This window comes from Phyllobates terribilis, unplaced genomic scaffold (assembly GCF_046119375.1).
Source record: "Phyllobates terribilis strain yellow unplaced genomic scaffold, ASM4611937v1 Scaffold_2__4_contigs__length_985480577, whole genome shotgun sequence".
Lineage (NCBI taxonomy): Eukaryota > Metazoa > Chordata > Amphibia > Anura > Dendrobatidae > Phyllobates > Phyllobates terribilis.
The window spans coordinates 300,621,108-300,644,367 of NW_027362762.1; the positions used below are offsets into that span (position 1 = coordinate 300,621,108).

A 23,260-nucleotide genomic window follows, 5' to 3' on the forward strand; every position below is an offset into this window, starting at 1 on the left:
TCTTATACATCCTAGTGACGGAGCACCTGCTCTCATCAATTCGCCATAACCCCAATATTAGGTGGATTGAGGTGGGAGGCACCGAGTACAAGTGCTCTCTATTTGCTGATGATGTCCTAGTATAAATCACTCAATCACATATATCCATCCATGCTGTTATGGCTGAAATAGATCACTTTGTTACATGGTCAAATTTTAAAATCAATGCAGCGAAGTCTGAGGCCCTCGATGTCTCCCTCCCCAAATCCATATAGGATTCCATCCAGTCCAACTTTCCCTTTGCCTGGCCCTCACAGGGTATCAAATACTTAGGAATTCCTATTCATAGAGACCTCTCCCATCTATGTTATCTTAATTTTGGGCCCTTTATTGAACAACTCCATACAGACCACGGTTGGCAAGTTAGAACTGTAAGATTCACTACGTGAACCACTGGTGTTTTGTGGAAAAGCACATGTACACTGTGTTCCAAATTATTATGCAAAAAGTGTTTAGGAGTGATAAGGGAAGAATTTGTTTGTTTGTCAGTTAAACTCATTGATGGTGATGTGTGTCAGGGCTCTTTATATCACTGTAAGCAATTGCAGACACCTGTGCTAATTAGTTTGGCAGGTGTGTCCAATGAAAGGCAAGAGTACTTAAGAAGGCTGTCTCACATTATTAAGCAGCCTACATTTTCTGCCAAAATGGGAAGGAAAAAGGATGTGTCGGCTGCTGAGAAGCAACAAATTGTGGAGTGTTTAGGTCAAGGCATGACTACAATCAACATTGTGCGATGATCAGGATGAAGTGTCTTGGCAATCAAGAAGTATGTAGCTGATTCACAGTACACACGTGTGCGTGCTGATAAGGGCAAATTGAGGACTCTTTCCTACAAGCAATTACGTCAGGTTAAAAGAGTAGCGGCAAAAAAGCCTTGTCATAGCAGCAGACAAGTTTTTGAAGCTGCTGGTGCCTCCAACGTCCCCCGAACAACAAGATGCAGGGTCCTTCAGAGGTTTGCAGCTGTGCATACGCCATCCTGTCGACCTCCTCTATCCACTTCACACAAGCAGAAACGGCTCCAGTGGGCCAAACATTACATGAAGACTGATTTCAAAACTGTTTTGTTCACGGATGAGTGCCGTGCAGCGCTCGATGGTCCAGATGGATGGAGTGGAGGATGGCTGGTTGATGGACACCCCACGCAAACACGGCTACAGCGCCAACAAGGAGGAGGTGGAGTAATGTTTTGGGCTGAAATCATGGGGAGAGAGATTGTCGGCCCCTTTAGGATCCCTGAAGGCGCTAAAGATGAACTCCATAATGTATGTGGATTTTCTCAAACAGCACTTCCTGCCATGGTTCAAGAAGAAGAACCGTGTATTTCACAGCAAGATCATTTTTTTGCATGATAATGCACCATCTCATGCTGCACATAAAACATCTGCATCTCTGGCTGATATGGGCATAAAAGGGGACAAACTTATGGTGTGACCCCCATGCTCCCCTGACCTCTACCCCATTCAGAACCTTTGGAGCATCATTAAAAGGAGTGTCTATGATGGCGGGAGGCAGTTCACATCTAAGCAACAGCTCTGGGAGGGTATTCTGTCCTCATGCAAAACAATTGAAGCAGAAACCATCCAAAACCTGACAAATTCAATGGACGAGAGAGTTCAGAAGCTCCTTTCGAACAAGGGGTCCTATGTGAAAATGTAACATCACCTAGAATAAAGTTTTGAGTTGAAAACTGTTTGATTTCAGTTTCTAACAACCTGCTAATGCTTATAATTTCAAAAATGACCATTTTTTTGGTCTTTATTAAAATGAAAAGGTTGATCGAAAAGTTTGGGGGATCTAAGAGTGTGGCAACCCAGTAGTCATGATTACTTCGAATTCTGACAATATGAGGGTCATGCTGCAGGTAGTGCAGCAAGAAGGCACTTATGTGTCTTGCGCATCTCGGAGCCCCAAAATTATTTTCCGGGCTAGATGCAGCTAAAAATTATTATTAATTTTAAATCTGGTGAAGCTTTAGTATAGATGGCCTAATAGGATCAGTGCTGCACACTGCTACAAAGCCCAAATTATTTTCCAGTCAAGATACAGATAAACATGATTAGTAATTTTAAATCTGGTGGAGCTTATTATAGATGGCCTAATAGAATCAGTGCTGCACACTGCTACAAAGCCCAAATTATTTTCCAGCCAAGATACAGATAAACATGATTAGTAATTTGAAAGCTTAAAACGGTTGGTAGGGTGATTTTAACCAATCATCAAGCTTTTACTCTCCCCAGGATGACACAGGGGTAGAAAAGTCGTTTCGGATCCATGATTTGTTCATCTTTATGAACGTGAGTCTGTCTACATTATCAGTGGAGAGCCGCGTGCGCTTATCTGTCAGCACACCACCAGCAGCGCTGAACACACGTTCAGACAGAACGCTGGCTGCGGGGCATGACAAGATCTCCAAGGCGTAAGTGGCTAGCTCCGGCCATTTATCCAGATTGGAAGCCCAAAAAGAGCAAGGGTCCAGTGACACAGTCATGGCTTCAATGTTTACTTGGAGATACTCCTGTATCATCGTCTCTAGGCATTGACTATGTGTCAGACTTCTTGTCTCCTGTGGCCTTGCAAAGGATGGGCTAAAAAAGTGGTGAAATGATTCCGCAAAATTGATGTTACCAGCAGATACTGTGGTTCTGTTACGGTTTGAGTGCTGAACACTTGACGGTCCCACGGTTGGCAAGTTGGAACTGTGAGATTCACTACGTGCACCACTGGTATTTTGTGGAAAAGCACATGTAAGATTCTGCAACAGTCTCTGCTGATACTCCTGCATGCGTGCATCCCTTTCTATGTCAGGAATAATTTCTGCAAATTTACTTTTGTACCGGGGATCTAACAGTGTGGCAATCCAGTAGTCAGGATTATTTCTAATTCTCACAATTCGAGGGTCATGTTGCAGGTAGTGCAGCAAGAAGGCACTCATGTGTGTTGCGCATCCAGGAGCACCAAGTCCCTATTGTGTTGGTGGCGAGGTAACAATCATGCTTCCTTCCTCTGTCCTCTCCCCCCAACCTCGCACAACAGAAATGTGATCAAGGTCTCCCTCATCTGATGAGTCTTCCATCAGTTCGTCCTCCACTTCTTCCTGGGCTCCTGCACCTTCCTCACTACTTTGGCTGCTACCATGCGCCCTGGTAAAACCATCTCCCCCACCCTCACATGCCTGCCGCCTTGGTGCTGCCGACCGTCTGGACCTTGCAGATGTTAGCCCTTCCGCATACAACTCCTCCTCCTCTACTTCCTCCACCTCCTCTTGTGCCACCACCTGACTCCGAATTCTGTTTAACATGTGCTCCAGCATGTAAATCACCGGAATAGTCATGCTGATAATGGCATCGTCAGCACTAAACATCTTCGTCGCCATTTCAAAACTGTGCAGAAGGGTGCATAGGTCCCTGATCTGAGACCACTCCTCCAGCGTGATTTGCCCCACCTCTGGATCTCGTTGGCCCAGGCTATACGTCAGAATGTATTGCACCAGGGCTTGTCGGTGCTGCCACAGTCGCTGCAACATGTGCAGAGTTGAATTCCACCGGGTAGGCACATCGCATTTTAGCCGGTGAAGTGGCAGGCCCAACGACTTCTGTAGAGATGTAAGTCGCTGAGCTGCGGGATGCGAACGGCGGAAGTGAGCACACAGCGACCGTGCCCTCTGCAGAAGGCCATTGTTATGTTCTGCTACCAAAGCTAAGGAAAGAGAGGAGATCTGTCCCTACTATAAGACTCAGCTGAATCCCTACGATGTAACAGGGAACCTGATCCTGCGATCAGACCTGCTAAAGTCCTAATCTAGTCTGTACGGAGACCTATAGATTTGGGGAGGGAATCCCTACAAGTACTAAGGACTGGGAGGAATATGGGACACCTCCTAACAGAAATAGTAGCAGACAGACGAACAAACAAAATAGATAGAACCTAGAGGTCCGTAGACCAAGCAAACTAACAGAGTTAGATACAGAGCACAGGCTAGCTAGAAAGTAGATATACAATGAAGTCCAGCAAAGCCAGAAGGGCGGAGCAGGATTAAATAGGCCAACAAGGTCATGTGACCAGCAAAGGAAAAAAAACCTAACAGCAAGGTTCTAACAGTACCCCCCCTTCTAAGAGGATCCTCCGGATCCCCTAGGACCAGGCTTATCAGGAAATCTCCTGTGAAACGCTCTGATAAGTCTGGACGCGGAAACATCATCTGACCTCACCCAAGAGTTATCCTCGGGTCCGAAACCTTTCCAGGCCACAAGATACTGCAAACTACCTCTATACCGTCTAGAGTCAAGGATGCGAGAAATTTCATATTCCCCGTCCTCCACCACCGGAGGAACAGAGGCAGAGGCGTCACCATCCGACACAACAGCTTTTTTTAACAGAGAGACATGAAAGACCGGATTAATTCTCCAGGAGGTAGGAACCTCCAACCTAACAGCAGATTGGTTGACAACCTGAAGCACCTTAAAGGGCCCTACAAACTTGGGACCCAATTTCTTAGAAGGAATCCTCAACCGCAGATTCCTAGAGGACAACCAAACCATGTCACCAACAGCGAACAAAACCTCCTGTCGTTTCCTATCAAAGTAGTCTTTAGATTTTCTGTTGGCCTCCTGAAGATTACCACGCACATCCGTCCAAACTCTTTCCAAATCACCGGAAAAATTCTCCTCCTCAGGCACGGCAGATCCCAACTTGGAGAACGACCCAAACGACGGATGTCTCCCAGAACAACAAAAAAAAGGCGAACAACCAGCAGAAGAAGATGTATGATTGTTCAGAGCAAATTCGGCAAGTGGCAGAAACTCAGACCACCCCTCTTGATTGTCTGCCACAAAACAACGCAAGAACTGCTCAACATCCTGGTTTTTCCTTTCTGTCTGGCCATTAGATTCAGGATGATATCCGGACGAAAACGACAAATGAATTCCCAACCTGTCACAAAAGGCACGCCAAAAACGAGCCACGAACTGAGGACCCCTATCAGAAACAATGTCAGTAGGAACGCCATGAAGTCTGACAATTTCCTTGACAAAGGCCTTAGCGAGAGTTTTAGCGCAGGGCAGTTTGACGAAGGGAACCAAGTGACACATCTTGCTAAAACGGTCCACGACCACCCAGATGACAGTAAAACCCTCAGAGGGGGGAAGGTCAGTTATAAAGTCCATAGCCAAATGTGTCCAAGGAGCACTGGGGACCTCCAAAGGACAAAGCAACCCCGCAGCAGGAGTATGTGAGGACTTAGATCTAGCACATATAGTACATTGGCGCACCCACTTAATGACTTCCTTCTGCCATCCAGGCCACCAAAAACTGCGACCCACCAGTCTCTTGGTCTCAGAGATTCCGGGATGACCTGCCAACCGAGATTCGTGACACTCAACAAACAAATCTCTCCTAAAGGTCCCAGGCACAAACAACCTCCCATGAGGAGTGTTAGATGGGGCATTCTCCTGAGCTTTAAGAATCTCATCTTCCAAAACGGAGTCTAAAGCAGCTATCACAACACCTTCTTGTAAAATGTTTTCCTCTTTCTCAGCACCGACTATGGGAGAAAAACTGCGAGACAAGGCATCCGCCTTAACATTCTTAGTACCAGGGATGTAAGTAACGGAGAAATTAAACCGCGAGAAAAACAGTGCCCACCTAGCCTGACGGGCATTCAGGCGCTTGGCAGCGTCAAGATATATCAGATTTTTATGATCCGTAAGAACCTGAACGGGAAATTCCGCACCTTCCAAGAAGTGGCGCCAGTGTTCAAATGCGAGTTTAATAGCCAATAATTCCCGATTACCAATATCGTAATTCAATTCAGTCTCCGAAAATTTTTTTGAAAAAAAAGCACAGGGATGTAATCCATCCCCGTTATCCTGAGACAATACTGCGCCAACCCCCACAGAGGAAGCATCAACCTCAACCAAAAACGGCCTAGTAACATCAGGCTGCATAAGGATGGGAGCAGAGGTGAACCTCTCCTTGAGATACACAAAAGCTTCAATGGCCTCAGAAGACCACTGAACCGCATCAGCACCTTTCCTGGTGAGATCAGTCAGAGGTTTGACAATACTAGAAAAATTTTTTATGAATTTTCTATAGTAATTGGCGAAACCCAAAAACCTCTGTATTGATTTCAAACCAATAGGTCTAGGCCATTCCTGCACAGCCTGAACCTTAACCGGATCCATCTCAAAACCTTTGCTGGAGATAATGTAGCCCAAAAAACTAATTCTCTGTACAGCGAACTCACATTTCTCCAGCTTAGCAAAAAGCGAATTGTCCATTAATAACTGTAATACCTCACGCACGCTCCGCCAATGAGACTCCAGATCTGGCGAATAAATCAAAATGTCATCCAAATACACAACCACATTTTTACCGATCAAAGGTCTAAGGATGTCATTAATCAGATTCTGAAAAAATGCAGGAGCATTAGTAAGACCAAAAGGCATAACCAGATTCTCAAAATGACCCACAGGAGTGTTAAAAGCAGTCTTCCATTCATCACCCTCCTTCATGCGCAACAGATTGTATGCCCCCTTAAGGTCAATTTTAGAGAACCACTTGGCCCCCAATAACTGGTTAAACAGATCAGGAATCAATGGCAGTGGGTAAGGATTGCGTACCGTAATTTTGTTAATCTCACGAAAATCCAGACAAGGACGTAAACCGCCGTCCTTTTTTTTTACAAAAAAAAATCCAACCGCCACAGGAGACTTAGAGGGCCTAATGTGACCGGCGGCCAAACTTGTCTGTATGTATTCCTCCAAAGCCTTCCTCTCAGGAATAGTAAGGTTAAATAAACGACTTTTAGGAAGAGTCGCTCCAGGGACAAATTCAATAGAACAATCATAGTCTCTATGGGGAGGCAAAACCTGCGATTCTTTCTCAGAAAAAAGTCTCCAAAAATCCTGAATAGGAACAGGCAATTCTCCCCTATCCAAAGCTGCAATACGCCCGTTACAACACTTGTCATAACATTTATGGCTCCAGGATTTAATTTCACTGGTAGACCAATCCAGTACAGGATTGTGAAATTTTAACCAGGGCAAACCCAATATTACTGGAGAAGGCAAGTTATTCAACACTACCAAATCCAATTTCTCATGGTGAACACCATTAATAGTGAGAGGAAATTCACTGACCTTGAGAGTAATATTCTTCAAAGGGGAGCCATCCACAGAAACCACAGCAATGGGGGATGATAAAGGTTCAGGTTTTAAATTGAGTTTTTCCACGAATCCCCCATCAATAACATTCAGTGTAGACCCGCAATCAACAAACACCCGAAATTCCATTAATTTTTCCTGAGCAATCGTGGAAGCAGCTAAAAATATACCCTTGGAATTTAAACAGGCAATACGGGCGTGACTGACCATTTTTTTTTCTTTCTTCATACGAAGCTCACAGCCTTTAATCAAATGACCAGATTTCCCGCAATAGAAACACAAGCCTTCTGAAAAACGACGGTGTTTTTCTTGAGAGCGAGGTGCCACCGATCCAATCTCCATCGGTTCACCACTGTTAGTACACACATTATCATAACCAGAAACTGACATAGCAGAGGATTTGCTCTCATTAACCCTAGCACGCAGTCTTCTGTCCACCCGTATAGCTAATTGCATAGCCTGTTGCAAATCCTCAGGTGTAGGATAAGCAATTAGCAGGTCTTTAACCTTTTCACTGAGCCCAGCAAGAAATAGACTTTTCAGAGCAGAATCGTTCCACCCTGTTTGAGTGGACCAACGACGAAAATGTGTACAATATTTTTCCATATTACCTGATCCTTGTTTTAAACGTCTCAACTCAGTCTCAGCTGATGCCACACGGTCAGGATCATCATATAATAGTCCTAAAGCAGAAAAAAAACTATCCACTGATCTGAAGCATGTATCACTAGGTTGCAAAGAAAAGGCCCACTCCTGAGGCTCTTTGCGCAAAAATGACATTATGAACCCTACGCGCTGGGATTCATCCCCAGAGGACTTGGGTCTCAAACGAAAATACAATAAGCAAGCATTTTTAAATGAAAAAAATTCTCGATGTTCACCAAAAAATAAATCCGGCAGACATACCTTAGGCTCCAAGAAATATGCTCCAGGACAGTTACTCACGTGCTGACGAAGCTCAGCCACTTCCAGAGAGAGTCCCTGCAGGTGTTTAGCCAAATCCTGAACCGACACCATGATGGAACAAAAAAAAAATCTTTCCTTAGAGAATTTACAGGCTGGACTTACTGTTATGTTCTGCTACCAAAGCTAAGGAAAGAGAGGAGATCTGTCCCTACTATAAGACTCAGCTGAATCCCTACGATGTAACAGGGAACCTGATCCTGCGATCAGACCTGCTAAAGTCCTAATCTAGTCTGTACGGAGACCTATAGATTTGGGGAGGGAATCCCTACAAGTACTAAGGACTGGGAGGAATATGGGACACCTCCTAACAGAAATAGTAGCAGACAGACGAACAAACAAAATAGATAGAACCTAGAGGTCCGTAGACCAAGCAAACTAACAGAGTTAGATACAGAGCACAGGCTAGCTAGAAAGTAGATATACAATGAAGTCCAGCAAAGCCAGAAGGGCGGAGCAGGATTAAATAGGCCAACAAGGTCATGTGACCAGCAAAGGAAAAAAAACCTAACAGCAAGGTTCTAACAGCCATCTAGTCTGGGATAGTGGGCTAAAAATTGCTGGACAACCAGGTTCAACATGTGAGCCATACAAGGCACGTGTGTGACATTGCCCCGGCGAAGGGCCGCACCCAGGTTTGCAGCATTGTCGCACACGGCCTTCCCTGGTTTCAGGTCCAGTGGAGACAACCATTCATGAAATTGGTTCTCCAGAGCTGACCACAACTCCTCAGCTGTGTGACTCACATTTCCCAGACATTTCAATGTAAAAACCGCCTGATGACGTTGAGCCCTACTGCCAGCATAGTAAGGAGGTGTGCAGGATCCCTTCTGCGCAGTTAGAAAGCTTGTGGCATGACCAGACAGGCTTTGGGTGCAGGTGGAAGACCGAGAGGAGGTTGAGGAGGCAGAAGCAGTGGAGGAACTTTGACATAAAGAGGATTGACGCACAACTCGTGGGGACGGCAAGACTTGGACAGCAGCCCCTTGTAACGCCCCTGTCCATGCCTACTCGTCCAAGTGTCTGTGGTGAAATGCACCCTGTCACACACAGAGTTTCTCAAAGAAGCGGTGATGTTGTGTGCGACATGCTGGTGGAGCGCAGGCACACCTTTCTTTGAGAAGTAGTGCCGACTGGGCATCTGGTACTGGGGCACTGCGACGGACATAAGGTCTCGAAAATCCTCTGTGTCCACCAGGCGGAAAGGCAGCATTTCTGTAGCCAAGAGCTTGCAGATGGTGAAATTCAACCTCTTAGCTTTCTCATGGCTAGGAGGAAATGGTCTTTTACTTGTCCACATCTGAGGGACCGATGGCTGGCTATTGTGCTTAGACGGGGTTGATAAGGGTGTCCCCGGCAAACTGCTGGTCTGTGAGGAAGATGCAGGCGGACATGTTAGGTTGCCTTGATCCAAAGGTGGTGCTATCGTTGTCGGACAGCGCTCAACACCAGCTGGTGTTACCACCTCCAAAGAAAATGATGACCTGCCAATCACGCTGGCTGTTGCGGGTAAAGAGGTGGCAGGTCTGCGCCCCAAAACAGGTGTGACTGCTGTCCCCCCAGTCACAGAGGATGAAGAGGCCGCGGATGCACAAGATATGGCAGACGGTGGTTGGCCCGGCCGGCTAGGCCGCATTGTAGCACACTGAGCTTCCCACTGCAACTTATGCTTCATGTCCATGTGCCGGTTCATGCATGAAGTACTCAAACTATGTATTTTTTGGCCTCTACTTAGCTTTTGCTGACAAATGTTACAGATAACACGAGTTGGGTCATCTTTATCGATCTGAAAAAATGCCCAGGCTATGCAAGGCTTAGCACCCATGCGACCTGAAGAGCCACCACGACTTGTGGTGAGAGGCAGAGTTGTGTTTGAGGATGCAGTTGTTGACGTGCTTCCAGTACTACGTCTCTGTCCAGGAAGGCGCAACCTGACCTCGTCGTCACTAGCATCTTCCTCCACCTCCTCTGCTGACCTCATCTCTTGGCTGACTGTGGGTTGACAGTAAGTGGGATCTCCAACCTCATCATCATCACCCTGTGCGTTATCACACCCGTCGTCCTCAGAGCCAACCTGTTCCTGCCCTGACAAAAAACTAAAGTTGTTGCTCCAATCAGGTATTTGAGTCTTATCATCGTCTTCCTCATTGTCTCCACCAACAGGAGTTACAGTTTGGGAATGAGGGTCTACATTATGGTCAGAACCTTCTGCATCTGGTCCTGGATCCGACTCATAAAGATTCTGGGCATCAGTGCAGATCATTTCCTCGTCTGGATTCACAGAAGCGCTGGAGTCGACCTCTGATTCCCAGGCTATAGTATGAGTAAACTGCTCTGCAGACTCAACCATCTGTTCTACCTCATACTCAGACGGGCAGCTGGAGATTTGGGAGCTGTGAGGAAGCAAGTGCGATTGGGGTGACACCTTTGAGGATTGGAGTATTTGTGATGTTGAAGTTGATGTGGAGGAGAGCCCACTTAAAGGAGCACTTGATATCCGTTGAAGCACCTGCTGTTTTTGTGCCTCATCTGGAATTTGTAGCGATTGGCGTGGCCGTAAGAAAGGGATCTTATCACATTGTCCGCTAAAAGAAGTAGACATTTTAGTTTGGCTGGAAGATGGTCTTTCTTCTGCAGATGTTACTGTTGCTTTAACACCTACCCCACGGACACAACCTTTTTTCCCCTTCCCAACACGCCTATTCCCCTTTCCACCAGCAGCAGGCCTTTTTCCACTCATTTTGGTGGTTAACTAATTCACAACTCTGGAGTTGTTTGCACAAAAAAACAATGGATGGGAACCGAGCAGAGCTGAGTGGCCAAACTGTGGTATTAGGCCAAAACTATTGGCTGGGTTAGATGCAGAAAAAAATTATATTCAATTTGCAACCTGATGGAGGTCAGTATAGATGGACTAATAGAACAAGTCCCACACACAGCTAGAAGCCCAAATATTTTTTCAGAGGTAGATGCAGAAAATTTTTTTATTCAGTTTGCAACCTGATGGAGGTCTGTATAGATGGATTAATAGAACAAGTCCCACACACAGCTACAAGCCCAATATTTTTTCAGAGGTAGATGCAGAAAAAAAATATATTCAGTTTGCAACCTGATGGAGGTCAGTATAGATGGACTAATAGAGAAAGTCCCACACACTGCTAGAAGGCCAAATATTTTTTCAGAGCTAGATGCAGACAAAAAATTATTTTGAATTTGCAACCTGATGGAGGTCAGTATAGGTGGACTAATAGAACAAGTCCCACACACTGCTAGAAGGCCAAATATTTTTTCAGAGCTAGATGCAGAAAAAAATTATATTCAGTTTGCAACCTGATGGAGGTCTGTATAGATGGATTAATAGAACAAGTCCCACACACAGCTAGAAGCCCAAATATTTTTTCAGAGGTAGATGCAGATAAAAATTATTTTTAATTTGCAACCTGATGGAGGTCAGTATAGATGGACTAATAGAGAAAGTCCCACACACTGCTAGAAGGCCAAATATTTTTTCAGAGCTAGATGCAGATAAAAATTATTTTTAATTTGCAACCTGATGGAGGTCAGTATAGATGGACTAATAGAGAAAGTCCCACACACTGCTAGAAGGCCAAATATTTTTTCAGAGCTAGATGCAGATAAAAATTATATTCAATTTGCAACCTGATGGAGGTCAGTATAGATGGACTAATAGAACAAGTCCCACACACAGCTAGAAGCCCAAATATTTTTTCAGAGGTACTGTAGATGCAGATAAAAATTATTTTTAATTTGCAACCTGATGGAGGTCAGTATAGATGAACTAATAGAGAAAGTCCCACACACTGCTAGAAGGCCAAATATTTTTTCAGAGCTAGATGCAGAAAAATATTATATTCAGTTTGCAACCTGATGGAGGTCAGTATAGATGGATTAATAGAACAAGTCCCACACACAGCTAGAAGCCCAATATTTTTTCAGAGGTAGATGCAGAAAAAAATATATTCAGTTTGCAACCTGATGGAGGTCTGTATAGATGGATTAATAGAACAAGTCCCACACACAGCTAGAAGCCCAATATTTTTTCAGAGGTAGATGCAGAAAAAAATATATTCAGTTTGCAACCTGATGGAGGTCAGTATAGATGGACTAATACAACAAGTCCCACACACAGCTAGAAGCCCAATATTTTTTCAGAGGTAGATACAGAAAACAATATATTCAGTTTGCAACCTGATGGAGGTCTGTATAGATGGATTAATAGAACAAGTCCCACACACAGCTAGAAGCCCAATATTTTTTCAGAGGTAGATGCAGAAAAAAATATATTCAGTTTGCAACCTGATGGAGGTCAGTATAGATGGACTAATACAGCAAGTCCCACACACAGCTAGAAGCCCAATATTTTTTCAGAGCTAGATGCAGAAAAAAATTATATTCAATTTGCAACCTGATGGAGGTCAGTATAGATGGACTAATAGAATGATGCTATGCCCAAAAGATTTTACTTCACTAGGTGCAGTAAAAAAATTGGTATTCTATACACAGGTGGTATATCTTGCAACACAGATAGGCTACTCCACTGACTAACACACTCTGCAATAGGCCAAAAAGGATTAGCTTTGCTAGATTCAGCCAAATGCTGTGAAAAAAACTTGCACAGCACTGGCACAGACCTGCCTGGCAAAAACTGATAGGAACTGATGTAACCTAGTCCTGAAAAGGACTCCAATTACAATTAGTCTTTACTCCCACAAGCTATCTATTTAAGAGCACAGACCTGCCTGATAAAAGTCGTAGGAAATGCTGTAACCTAGTCCTTAACCCCTTAATAACATCTGACGTACTAATATGCGTCTGTGCCCTGGGACTTAAGAGCCAGACCCGTATTAGTACGTCATCGCGATCGCGCGCGCACACAGGCTGTGCGGGCGCGATCGCCGCCGGGTGTCAGCTGATTGTCACAGCTGACACCCGGTACTATGTGCAGGGAGCGGTCCTGCACCGCTCCCAGCACATTAACCCCCGCGATGCTGCGATCGAAGTCGATCGAAGTCGATCGCGGCATTGCGGGGGCAAGGGGAGGTGATCGGCGATACTCACCTCCTCTTCCGGCTTCCAGCGCAGTCTGCAAAGGCTTCCCGGGTGTTGCCATGACGACCCGATGTCGTCATGACAACATCCGGGTCACCAGAGAGCAGGAAGATTGCTTGGACATGCGCAGTGCATCTCCAAGCAATCTTCACACTGTGCACTTCTGACAGCCTTCATGGCATAGGGATGGTGCTCCATTCCTGTGCCATGCAGGCGATCAGAAAAAAAAAAGTGAAAGTCCCAGAGTGGGACAAAGTAATAAAGTGTATAAACTGTGTGAAAGTGGAAAAAAAAAAAAAAATGTGCAAAAATATTATAAAAAAATAAAAAAAATAATACACCAAAAATAAAAATATAATGTACCCATCAATAAATATTATTATAAAAAAAATAAAAAAAAAACAATAAAAGTACACATATTTGGTATCGCCGCGTCCGGAACAACCTGACCTATAAAACTGTCCCACTAGTTAACCCCTTCAGTGAACACGGTAAAAAAAAAAAAAAAAAAAACGAAGCAAAAAACAATGCTTTATCACCATACCGCCAAACAAAAAGTGGAATAACACGCGATCAAAAAGACACATATAAATAAAAATGATACCCCTGAAAACGTCATCTCATCCCGCAAAAAACAAGCTGCAATACAGCTCCATCAGCCGAAAAATAAAAAAGTTATAGCTCTCAGAATAAAGCGATACTAAAAAATATTTTTTTCTATAAAATAGCTTTTATTGTGTATAAGCGCCAAAACATAGAAAAATTATACAAATGTGGTACCGCTGTAAACGTTCTGACCCGAAGAATAAAGCTACCTCATCAATTTTACCACACGCGGAACAGAATAAAAAAAAAAAAAAAAAAACAATTCCTGAATTGTTGTTTTTTGTTTATTCTGCCTCCCAAAATCGGAATAGAAAGCGATCAAAAAATGTCACGTGCCTGAAAATGGCACCAATAACAACGTCAAGTCATCCCGCAAAAAACGAGCCGTCACATGACTGTCTGCCAAAATCTGGAAAAATTATAGCTCTCAAAATATGGCGATGCAAAAACTAGATTTTACAAAAAATGCGTCTTTTAGTGTGTGACAGCTGTCAGTCATAAAAACCCCATATGATTCTGGCATTGCTGTAATCACACCGACCCGAAGAATAAAGTCGTCTAATCACTTATACCGCACAAGGAACGGCGTCAAAAATAAACTCTTGGGTTAGGATTGGGCTAGGGTTAGGGCTGGGTTTGGGGCTAGGGTTGTGCTGGGGCTAGGGTTGTGCTGGGGCTAGGGTTGTGCTGGGGCTAGGGTTGTGCTAGGGTTAGGGCTGGGGTTGGGATTTTTTTCAAAAGTAAGAAAAAAAGATGACGATATGGCGACTGGTGTTGAGAGCAAGTGCTCGCTACTTGAGTTTGCATCGGGTGCTCTGGTATGCATTGAGTATCGTGGGTATTTGAGCGACATACTCGAGTCTCTGCCCCATATGCTTCGCGGCCAAAAAACTTTACGGGGATTGCCTGCCATGCACGAGCGATCCCCGCATGTTTTTTTTTGGGTGTCTAATAACCGTGAAACATGCGGAGCAGGGACTCGAGCATGTCACTCGAGCACACGCTGTACATGGTGCATACCTGAGTACCCGATGCAAACTCAAGTAGCGAGCACTTGCGCTCAAGAATAATGACAACTTATTCAATATGATGACCTAATGTAAACAAATAATGTGCCGTACCTCTGGGTTCAAAATGTTCACTATACACCTTAATAAAATCCTTGAGGGGTATAGTTTCCAAAATGGGGACACTTGTGGGGGAGCTCCACTGTTTAAGCACATCACGGGCTCTCCAAACGCGACATGGTGTCCGCTAACAAATTGAATGGAAAATCGGCTCAAATTGTTAGCGGACGCCATGTTGCGTTTGGAGAGCCCCTGTGTGCCCAAACATTGGAGCTCCCCCACAAGTGACCCCATTTTGGAAACTAGACCCCCCAAGGCACCTATCTAGATGCATAGTGAGCACTTGGAACCCCAGGTGCTTCACAAATTGATTCATAAAAATGAAAAAGTGTTTTTTTTTTCACTTTTTCATTTTTACGAATCAATTTGTGAAGCACCTGGGGGTTCCAAGTGCTCACTATGCATCTAGATAGGTGCCTTGGGGGGTCTAGTTTCCAAAATGGGGTCACTTGTGGGGGAGCTCCAATGTTTGGGCACACAGGGACTCTCTAAATGCAACATGGTATCCGCTAACAAATTGAATGGAAAATCGGCTCAAATTGTTAGCGGACACCACATTGCGTTTGGAGAGCCCCTCTGTGCCCAAACTTTGGAGCTCCCCCACAAGTGACCCCATTTTGGAAACTAGACCCCCCAAGGCACCTTACTAGATGCATAGTGAGCACTTGGAACCCCCAGGTGCTTCACAAATTGATTCGTAAAAATGAAAAAGTGAAAAAAAAAACACTTTTTCATTTTTATGAATCAATTTGTGAAGCACCTGGGGTTCCAAGTGCTCACTATGAATCTAGATAGGTGCCTTGGGGGGTCTAGTTTCCAAAATGGGGTCACTTGTGGGGGAGCTCCAAAGTTTGGGCACAGAGGGGCTCTCCAAATGCAATGTGGCGTCCGCTAACAATTTGAGCCAATTTTCCATTCAATTTGTTAGCGGATACCATGTTGCATTTAGAGAGTCCCTGTGTGCCCAAACATTGGAGCTCCCCCACAAGTGACCCCATTTTGGAAACTAGAGCCCCCAAGGCACCTATCTAGATGCATAGTGAGCACTTGGAACCCCTAGGTGCTTCACAAATTGATTCGTAAAAATGAAAAAGTGTTTTTTTTTTCACTTTTTCATTATTACGAATCAATTTGTGAAGCACCTTGGGGTTCCAAGTGCTCACTATGCATCTAGATAGGTGCCTTGGGGGGTCTAGTTTCCAAAATGGGGTCACTTGTGGGGGAGCTCCAATGTTTGGGCACACAGCGGCTCTCCAAACGCAACATGGTGTCGCTAACAATTTGAGCCAATTTTGCGTTAAATTTGTTAGCGGACACCATGTTGCATTTAGAGAGCCGCTGTGTGCCCAAATATTGGAGCTCCCCCACAAGTGACCCCATTTTGGAAACTAGACCACCCAAGGCACCTATCTAGATGCATAGTGAGCACTTGGAACCCTCAGGTGCTTCACAAATTGATTCATAAAAATGAAAAAGTGTTTTTTTTTTCACTTTTTCATTGTTACGAATCAATTTGTGAAGCACCTGGGGGTTCCAAGTGCTCACTATGCATCTAGATAGGTGCCTTGGGGGGTCTAGTTTCCAAAATGGGGTCACTTGTGGGGGAGCTCCAATGTTTGGGCACACAGGGACTCTCTAAATGCAACATGGTGTCCTCTAACAAATTTAACGGAAAATCGGCTCAAATTGTTAGCGACACCATGTTGCGTTTGGAGAGCCGCTGTGTGCCCAAACATTGGAGCTCCCCCACAAGTGACCCCATTTTGGAAACTAGACCCCCCAAGGCACCTATCTAGATGCATTGTGAGCACTTGGAACCCTCAGGTGCTTCACAAATTGATTCATAAAAATGAAAAAGTGTTTTTTTTTTTCACTTTTTCATTGTTACGAATCAATTTGTGAAGCACCTGGGGGTTCCAAGTGCTCACTATGCATCTAGAAAGGTGCCTTGGGGGGTCTAGTTTCCAAAATGGGGTCACTTGTGGGGGAGCTCCAAAGTTTGGGCACACATGGGCTCTCCAAACACAACATGGCGTCCGCTAATTATTCAAGCAAATTTTACAATCAAAAAGTCAAATGGCGCTCCTTCCCTTCCGAGCCCTGCCGTGCGCCCAAACAGTGTTTTTTCCCCAAATATTGGGTATCTGCGTGCCCAGGGGAAATTGCACAACAAATTTTGGGGTCCAATTTTTCTTGTTACCCCTGTGAAAATAAAAAAAATTGGGTCTAAAGTAACATTTTTGTGAAAAAAGTTAAATGTTCATTTTTTTCTTCCACATTCAAAAAATTCCTGTGAAGCACCTGAAGGGTTAATAAAGTTCTTGAATGTGGTTTTGAGCACCTTGAGGGGTGCAGTTTTTAGAATGGTGTCACTTTTGGGTATTTTCTGTCATAAAGACCTCTCAAAGTGACTTCAAATGTGATGTGGTCCCTAAAAAAATGGTTTTGTAAATTTTGTTGGAAAAATGAGAAATCGCTGGTCAACTTTTAACCCTTATAGCTCCCTAACAAAAAAAAATTTTGGTTCCAAAATTGTGCTGATGTAAAGTAGACATGTGGGAAATGTTATTTATTAACTCTTTTGTGTGACATATCGCTCTGATTTCAGGGCTTAAAAATTCAAATTTTGAAAATTGCTAAATTTTCAAAATTTTCGCCAAATTTCCGTTTTTTTCACAAATAAACGCAAGTGATATCGAAGAAATTTTTCCACAAACATGAAGTACAATATGTCACGAAAAAACAATCTCAGAATCAGGGGGATCCGTTGAAGCATTCCAGAGTAATTACCTCATAAAGTGACAGTGGTCAGAATTGTAAAAATTGGCCCGGTCATTAACGTGCAAACCACCCGCGGGGCTTAAGGGGTTAAAAGGACTGCAATCACAACTATTCCCTACTCCCAAGCTATCTGTAGATTTGTGCGAAAATTGGCTTGAAATTAACAAGGTATAGCGCACACAGCAACAGCGGTGCCGTCTAACACGCAGCTGCAGCAGTGAGAAAATGGTGGCGACGGGGAAAATGGCTTGGTCTTATAGGGCAAGGACATGTGACATACACTGCCAATGACACATGCCCTTGCTTGTGTGAAAAAAAGCACTTCGCTCCGTGTGTGCGCTGCTGATAGGCTGACAGATTGCACCTCCCCACTGTAAATGCGGGAAAGAGAAAAAAAAATGGAGATCTTCATTGTTCCTGCAGAGATCCATCCCCTGCCCCTCCCCCCACCCCGCTGTACACTCAAACTGCGTATTAACATTAATTTTCATCATTACTGAGAAAAAATCCAGTTATGATTTTGGTGCACGAACAGTTATCGAACATAACCTCGAACAGCCGAATTTTTCTCAAATTGTTCGTGTTCGCCGAACGGCTCGAACACCGCCCAAAACAGCTCGAATTTGAGATTGGCGAACAGTTCGAGTAGAACAACGCTCATCTCTATTTGTGGGTTTATTCACAGATCTCCCCAAAAAAAGAAATACTGACAGGATTTTTAGATTGGAAAGCCTCAAAGGGACAGTTAGCAATTACAATGTCTGTAGGGTGCTGTGAGATATGTTGCCACTATATAAGCAGGCATAATGTTAATTCTTTTACAAATGTTTGTAAAGGCAGCCTGCATGGCTAGGTGCTTTTATAGAGCTGTAACAATGGGACTGAATGAAAAAACCTGAATTCAAGAGATGTGTCCCAATCATTTTGGCCACATAGTGGATGTCAATGGCTCTGACCTTCCCCCACTGTTTACACCATTGCTCTCAGTTGAATTCACCACAGATAGAAAAAGAAAAGCTTCCTGCGCACGTATCTCCATATCTGCTGAGATATGAGCATATGTAAATGTATGCAGTAGATAAGGTGAAATGGACTTATCTCAAACCTTATCTCATATCAGTTAAGGAGATTCTTGCACTGATAAGATCTTGTCTCAGAAATGCTTAAGGCTTTGTGCCCACGATGCGTTTTTTAAGCGTTTCCGCAGCGGCGAAAACGCTGCAGAAACGCTTTAAAAACGCATGGAAGAAGGCCTGCCATGTTCCCCAATGATAATCCGCATGTGCTGTGCACATGCTGCGGAAATTTCCGCTGCGGATTATCATTGCGGAAAAAAACGCAGCACTACCAATTATTTTGCGGAAGTGCTGCGTTTTCGCTGCCATTGACTTGCATTACACCGCATGGATTACGCATCACTGTATATGTAGATGCGCATTTCATGCGTTCTAATGTGCGGATGGTACCCAGGTCTAGAGGACAGGAGACTCTCCTCCGGACCCGCGTACCACTGAAAACTGTAAAAAAAAGAATAAAATAAAAAAAATATATATCCTTACTGGCAGCCCCCGATGCACTCCTCCTTGCTTGGCAGCAGTTTGCGAAGGAATGAAGGACCGGCGCTGACGTCAGAGTCATGTGACGGGTCACGCGACGCTGACGTCGGCTGGTCCTTCACTCTACCGCTGCCGGTAGCCGGGACGGAGGGAATCAAGACAGCGCGGGCCATCGGAGGGTAAGTATACATTTATTTATTTATTTTTTTACATTCTCTCGGGTCATACTATATAAATCCATGCTGTTTACATGGATTTATATAGTGTGACCAAGTTGTCAAGCACTTTAAAAGTGATGCTAAAATCGTTTGGAAAGAGCTTGTCAACCCGCATGCGGAAATGCATGTGAAGAACGCTTCACTTCCGCATGTCCCTGGCAGGAAAACGCATGTACAATCCGCATGTACAATCCGCATGTACAATCCGCATGTACAATCCGCATGCGTTTTTTTTCTGCCCGGGAGATGCAGAAACGCTCAGGAAAAAATCCGGAGCATTTCTGCATCGTGGGCACATAGCCTAATGCTAGTTTTCAGAGAAAAAAATGTTCTTTTACTAAAATAGAAACATATTAGCATTTGTAATGCTTCCATTTTTCCATTGATGTCTATAAATGAATGATTAGGCTTCTAATCCAAATTAGTAAACCGAGTAATATATAGAGCGGTTCTACATTACTGTTTGGACAACTACACTGTTGTATCTTCCGAACACGTCTGTTTATTGGCCAAGAAACTGGTTCTATCGAAATCTGTGAAGTGCAAAATCTCAAAAGCAAAGTGTATTAATGTTGGCAAATGTTGAAAGAACTGTTAATGGTTCTGCGTTGTAAATGTGTAAGCTTAAGGTGTTAAACATTTACTCCTAACAAGGATTGTATCCTTAAATCAGTAATCTAGGCACAATTCCCAGTTTCGTTTGATAGATACATTCCTCTAAAAATCTTAAACTTCTTTATGTCTGAGTTGATTTTTTATTTTTTTCATATTAAAATTGAGATTTCGCTTCAAATCTTTCAATATATTGGTTTTATATAAATGCAACTCTTTTTAGGGGAAAGCATAAATGGGAAAAAAGAAGTTAATGAAAAATAAGCTTTTCTTTATATTTCTCTACAATGTAATCTCTGTTTTATCTAGTGGTCACCATTTTTCGCCTTTATTAGCTATGAGTTTGGGCAGACGGGATGAGTATAAATGAATGCCATGGGCAGTGTCAGACTGCTGTGTGGTGTGTGGTGCCACCAGCGACATTGATTCTAGGGGCTCACTTTTCAGCTGCATGGTTACTTTACCCTTGTTCAGATATTTGGCTATGCTTCTATAAAATAATAAACTGGGTAGTGTGTTAAATGAATGATGAGATGCTACCCTTGTCTGTACATGATGCATTAAGTGTACTGTGGCAAATCCTGCTCACGTAGGGACGTGGTGGGCTTACTTCTGCACAGGGGCCTCCCGGGGAATTCACCAGTTATCCCGTGGGCCAGTCCAACCCTGGATATGGGGTAAGGGCAGATGCTGTAGTGAAATATATATCACAACCCCTACATCTAAATCTACAACCATTTACATGCAGATTTTGCTTTTATAACTGATTTCACCCATTACTCTACTGTGGGTGGAATTGTGTAAATGGGATGTAAAAAACACAAAACAATTTTCATAGAATAGCATGTAGCATGCAAACTCATCCTTGTTTTTCCACCTTTTTTGATATATTTATAATTTTGGCATGAAAAACAACAAGCTGTACTCAAAACCAGCACACATGCCAGTATGATACTTCATGAAGAGTTACATTGTAAATTGTGCGACATGAATATTCTGAGTATTCTGTATTCTCTTCCTTACTTTGTTAAAGTGAATGCAAATCACTGAAAGGCACTCTCACCTTCTATAATCTACAGCTACTATAGTCTTCCTTAATTTCTTGGATTCCTAGCAGCTACTATTCCTACTATCCTGATCGTTATACCCACATTTATGAGCTTTTAATTCCTTTTTCAATCAAATCAAAAGTCTTTTGTTTGTGCAAACTTTAAATAATGGAGTGAGACTTTTTTTTTTCGGTACTTGACATCATGTGAGAATCTGCTGCAGAAGCATAAGGGCCTGTGCACACGTTGCAGATTTGTCGCATTTTTGTCACATTTCTATCTCCGCAGATTGGTAAAAAACCTGAAGGGTTCGCTGATGCCAGCAAAGTGAATGAGTATCCTAAAAATTTCATTCACACGTTGCTTATTTGTGACTTGCAGATTTGGTGCAGAATTAAATCTGTTGTATGTCAATTCTTTCAGCGTTTTTGTTGCAGATTTTACCCATACTAGTACAAATGAGTGGGGAAAAATCTGCATCAAAAACGCATGTAAAAAATGCCTAAAAAACTCAGCAAAAATGCGCCAATTTTATGCTGCGTTTTTTTTGCCAAGAAACGCAGAAGTGGTGCAGAAATTTCTGCACCAAATACTTAACCTTGTTAAAACAATCACAGGTTATCTATTTTGCTTATTCAGGAATTCACAATATTGGTCATATAGGAGTGGCTGCAGGATGGCTTTAACTCTGGAGGACAGATGGATTCTATGTATTCATTGAATGTTCACCGATTTCAATGAAAAACAAGAAAAATGCAATTTTGCAAAAGAAATTTTCAACTTGTCAGTTACTTCCCAGCAAAACACTAAGGGTTAATAACAGCAATACCATCAGTAGACCCCTTCATAATAAGCTACCTACAGGGGGACATGCTTAAAATTAGCTGTACAAAAAGATAACCTCTTTAAACATGCGTACCATTAGATTTACAGTAGTTCTAAAGAATACTGCAATGTGGACATGCTTGTGTAAAAAAATTACAGTGCTCCATTGATTACTTTGATCTCAAGTTGAGATTTACATTTTCACAGGAAAAATATTGTAGCATTGCAGAAAGAAGAGAAAAAGAAAACATTAAGTATTTATTATTATAATGTTTTTTTTTTTACCTCTCTAACTAACTTTAATGACCTTATTCTCTAACAAGCATTTTATTTTCCTAGTTTTACAGCCCAGATTCCCCTATAAAATACATTTTCACTTATCTCAGCGAAAACAAATATATAATACAGGTTAAAAAAGAAAGAATAAAAAAAATACATACAAAAATAGTTACATATATTAGATAATGCAATCTTACCTTAAATCCATGTCCCCATCCACCCAGTAAGACAAGATATTGGAACCAGTGCCTCCTGGACAACATCCCATGATGAGAATAACAATAGCTTGAAGTGGAAGGACATTAAATACAAGTGATAGCACAAAGCCAGCAATTGGCATAATTCCAAACTGACAAAGAAAACCCACTATGATACCCCATGGCCATCTAATATGGCCCCAAAACTTCTTAAATTCCACACTGCAGCCCAGGGAGAACATGACAAGAGCCAACAATGTTGTGATTGTTGCAGACAAAATAGTGTTAAGAAGCTTATTAAAGTTGTCAGGGGGCATCAGACAGCTGGTGCCATTGCAAATGGTAGCATTTTCTGGACAATATGGCATATTGCGGTAGTCTGGTATTAGGAGATCCATGGCTTTTTTGTTCAGTCTCCACCTATTGAACAAGAAAACAGCTCAACCACAGCTCAACATATCTAAATTCTGAGCAATGTTGTACATGATCACCTGTATATATACATATAACAGCCAATAAAATGTGACAAAAATGTATTATGAGGTCAGCTCTCCACAGGACATCAGGAAGAACAGGAAAGACCAGAGCCAAGAGGTAAGGTTCTTGAGATATATTTAGTGTAAAATTTTACAAGAAACCTCAAGCTTAATTATTTATGAAACCTTTGCTGGTTACAGGGTTGAACCGCTTAGAAGGGTAAATTCAAGCTAATGTTTTGTCACAGACTCATTCCATTTCCACAAAGTTTTTCTTATCAGCTGTCTATGTTTTA

The 23,260-nt window shown here is 43.1% G+C and overlaps 1 protein-coding gene across 2 annotated transcripts in view; it reads right to left on the minus strand.

Annotated features, from left to right (window-relative positions):
• LOC141206697 (ileal sodium/bile acid cotransporter-like) overlaps positions 1–22,985 on the minus strand; it is an 84,414-nt gene extending 61,429 nt beyond the window's left edge. The window contains exon 1 of one of the 2 annotated variants that reach the window (XM_073664235.1): positions 22,489–22,985. In XM_073664235.1, the coding sequence (XP_073520336.1) occupies positions 22,489–22,886 (398 nt within the window). In that variant the 5' untranslated portion in view covers positions 22,887–22,985. The remainder of the gene's footprint in view (positions 1–22,488) is intronic. The other variant, XM_073664234.1, reaches the window with a different exon arrangement.
• Between the last annotated feature and the right edge of the window lie 275 nt (positions 22,986–23,260).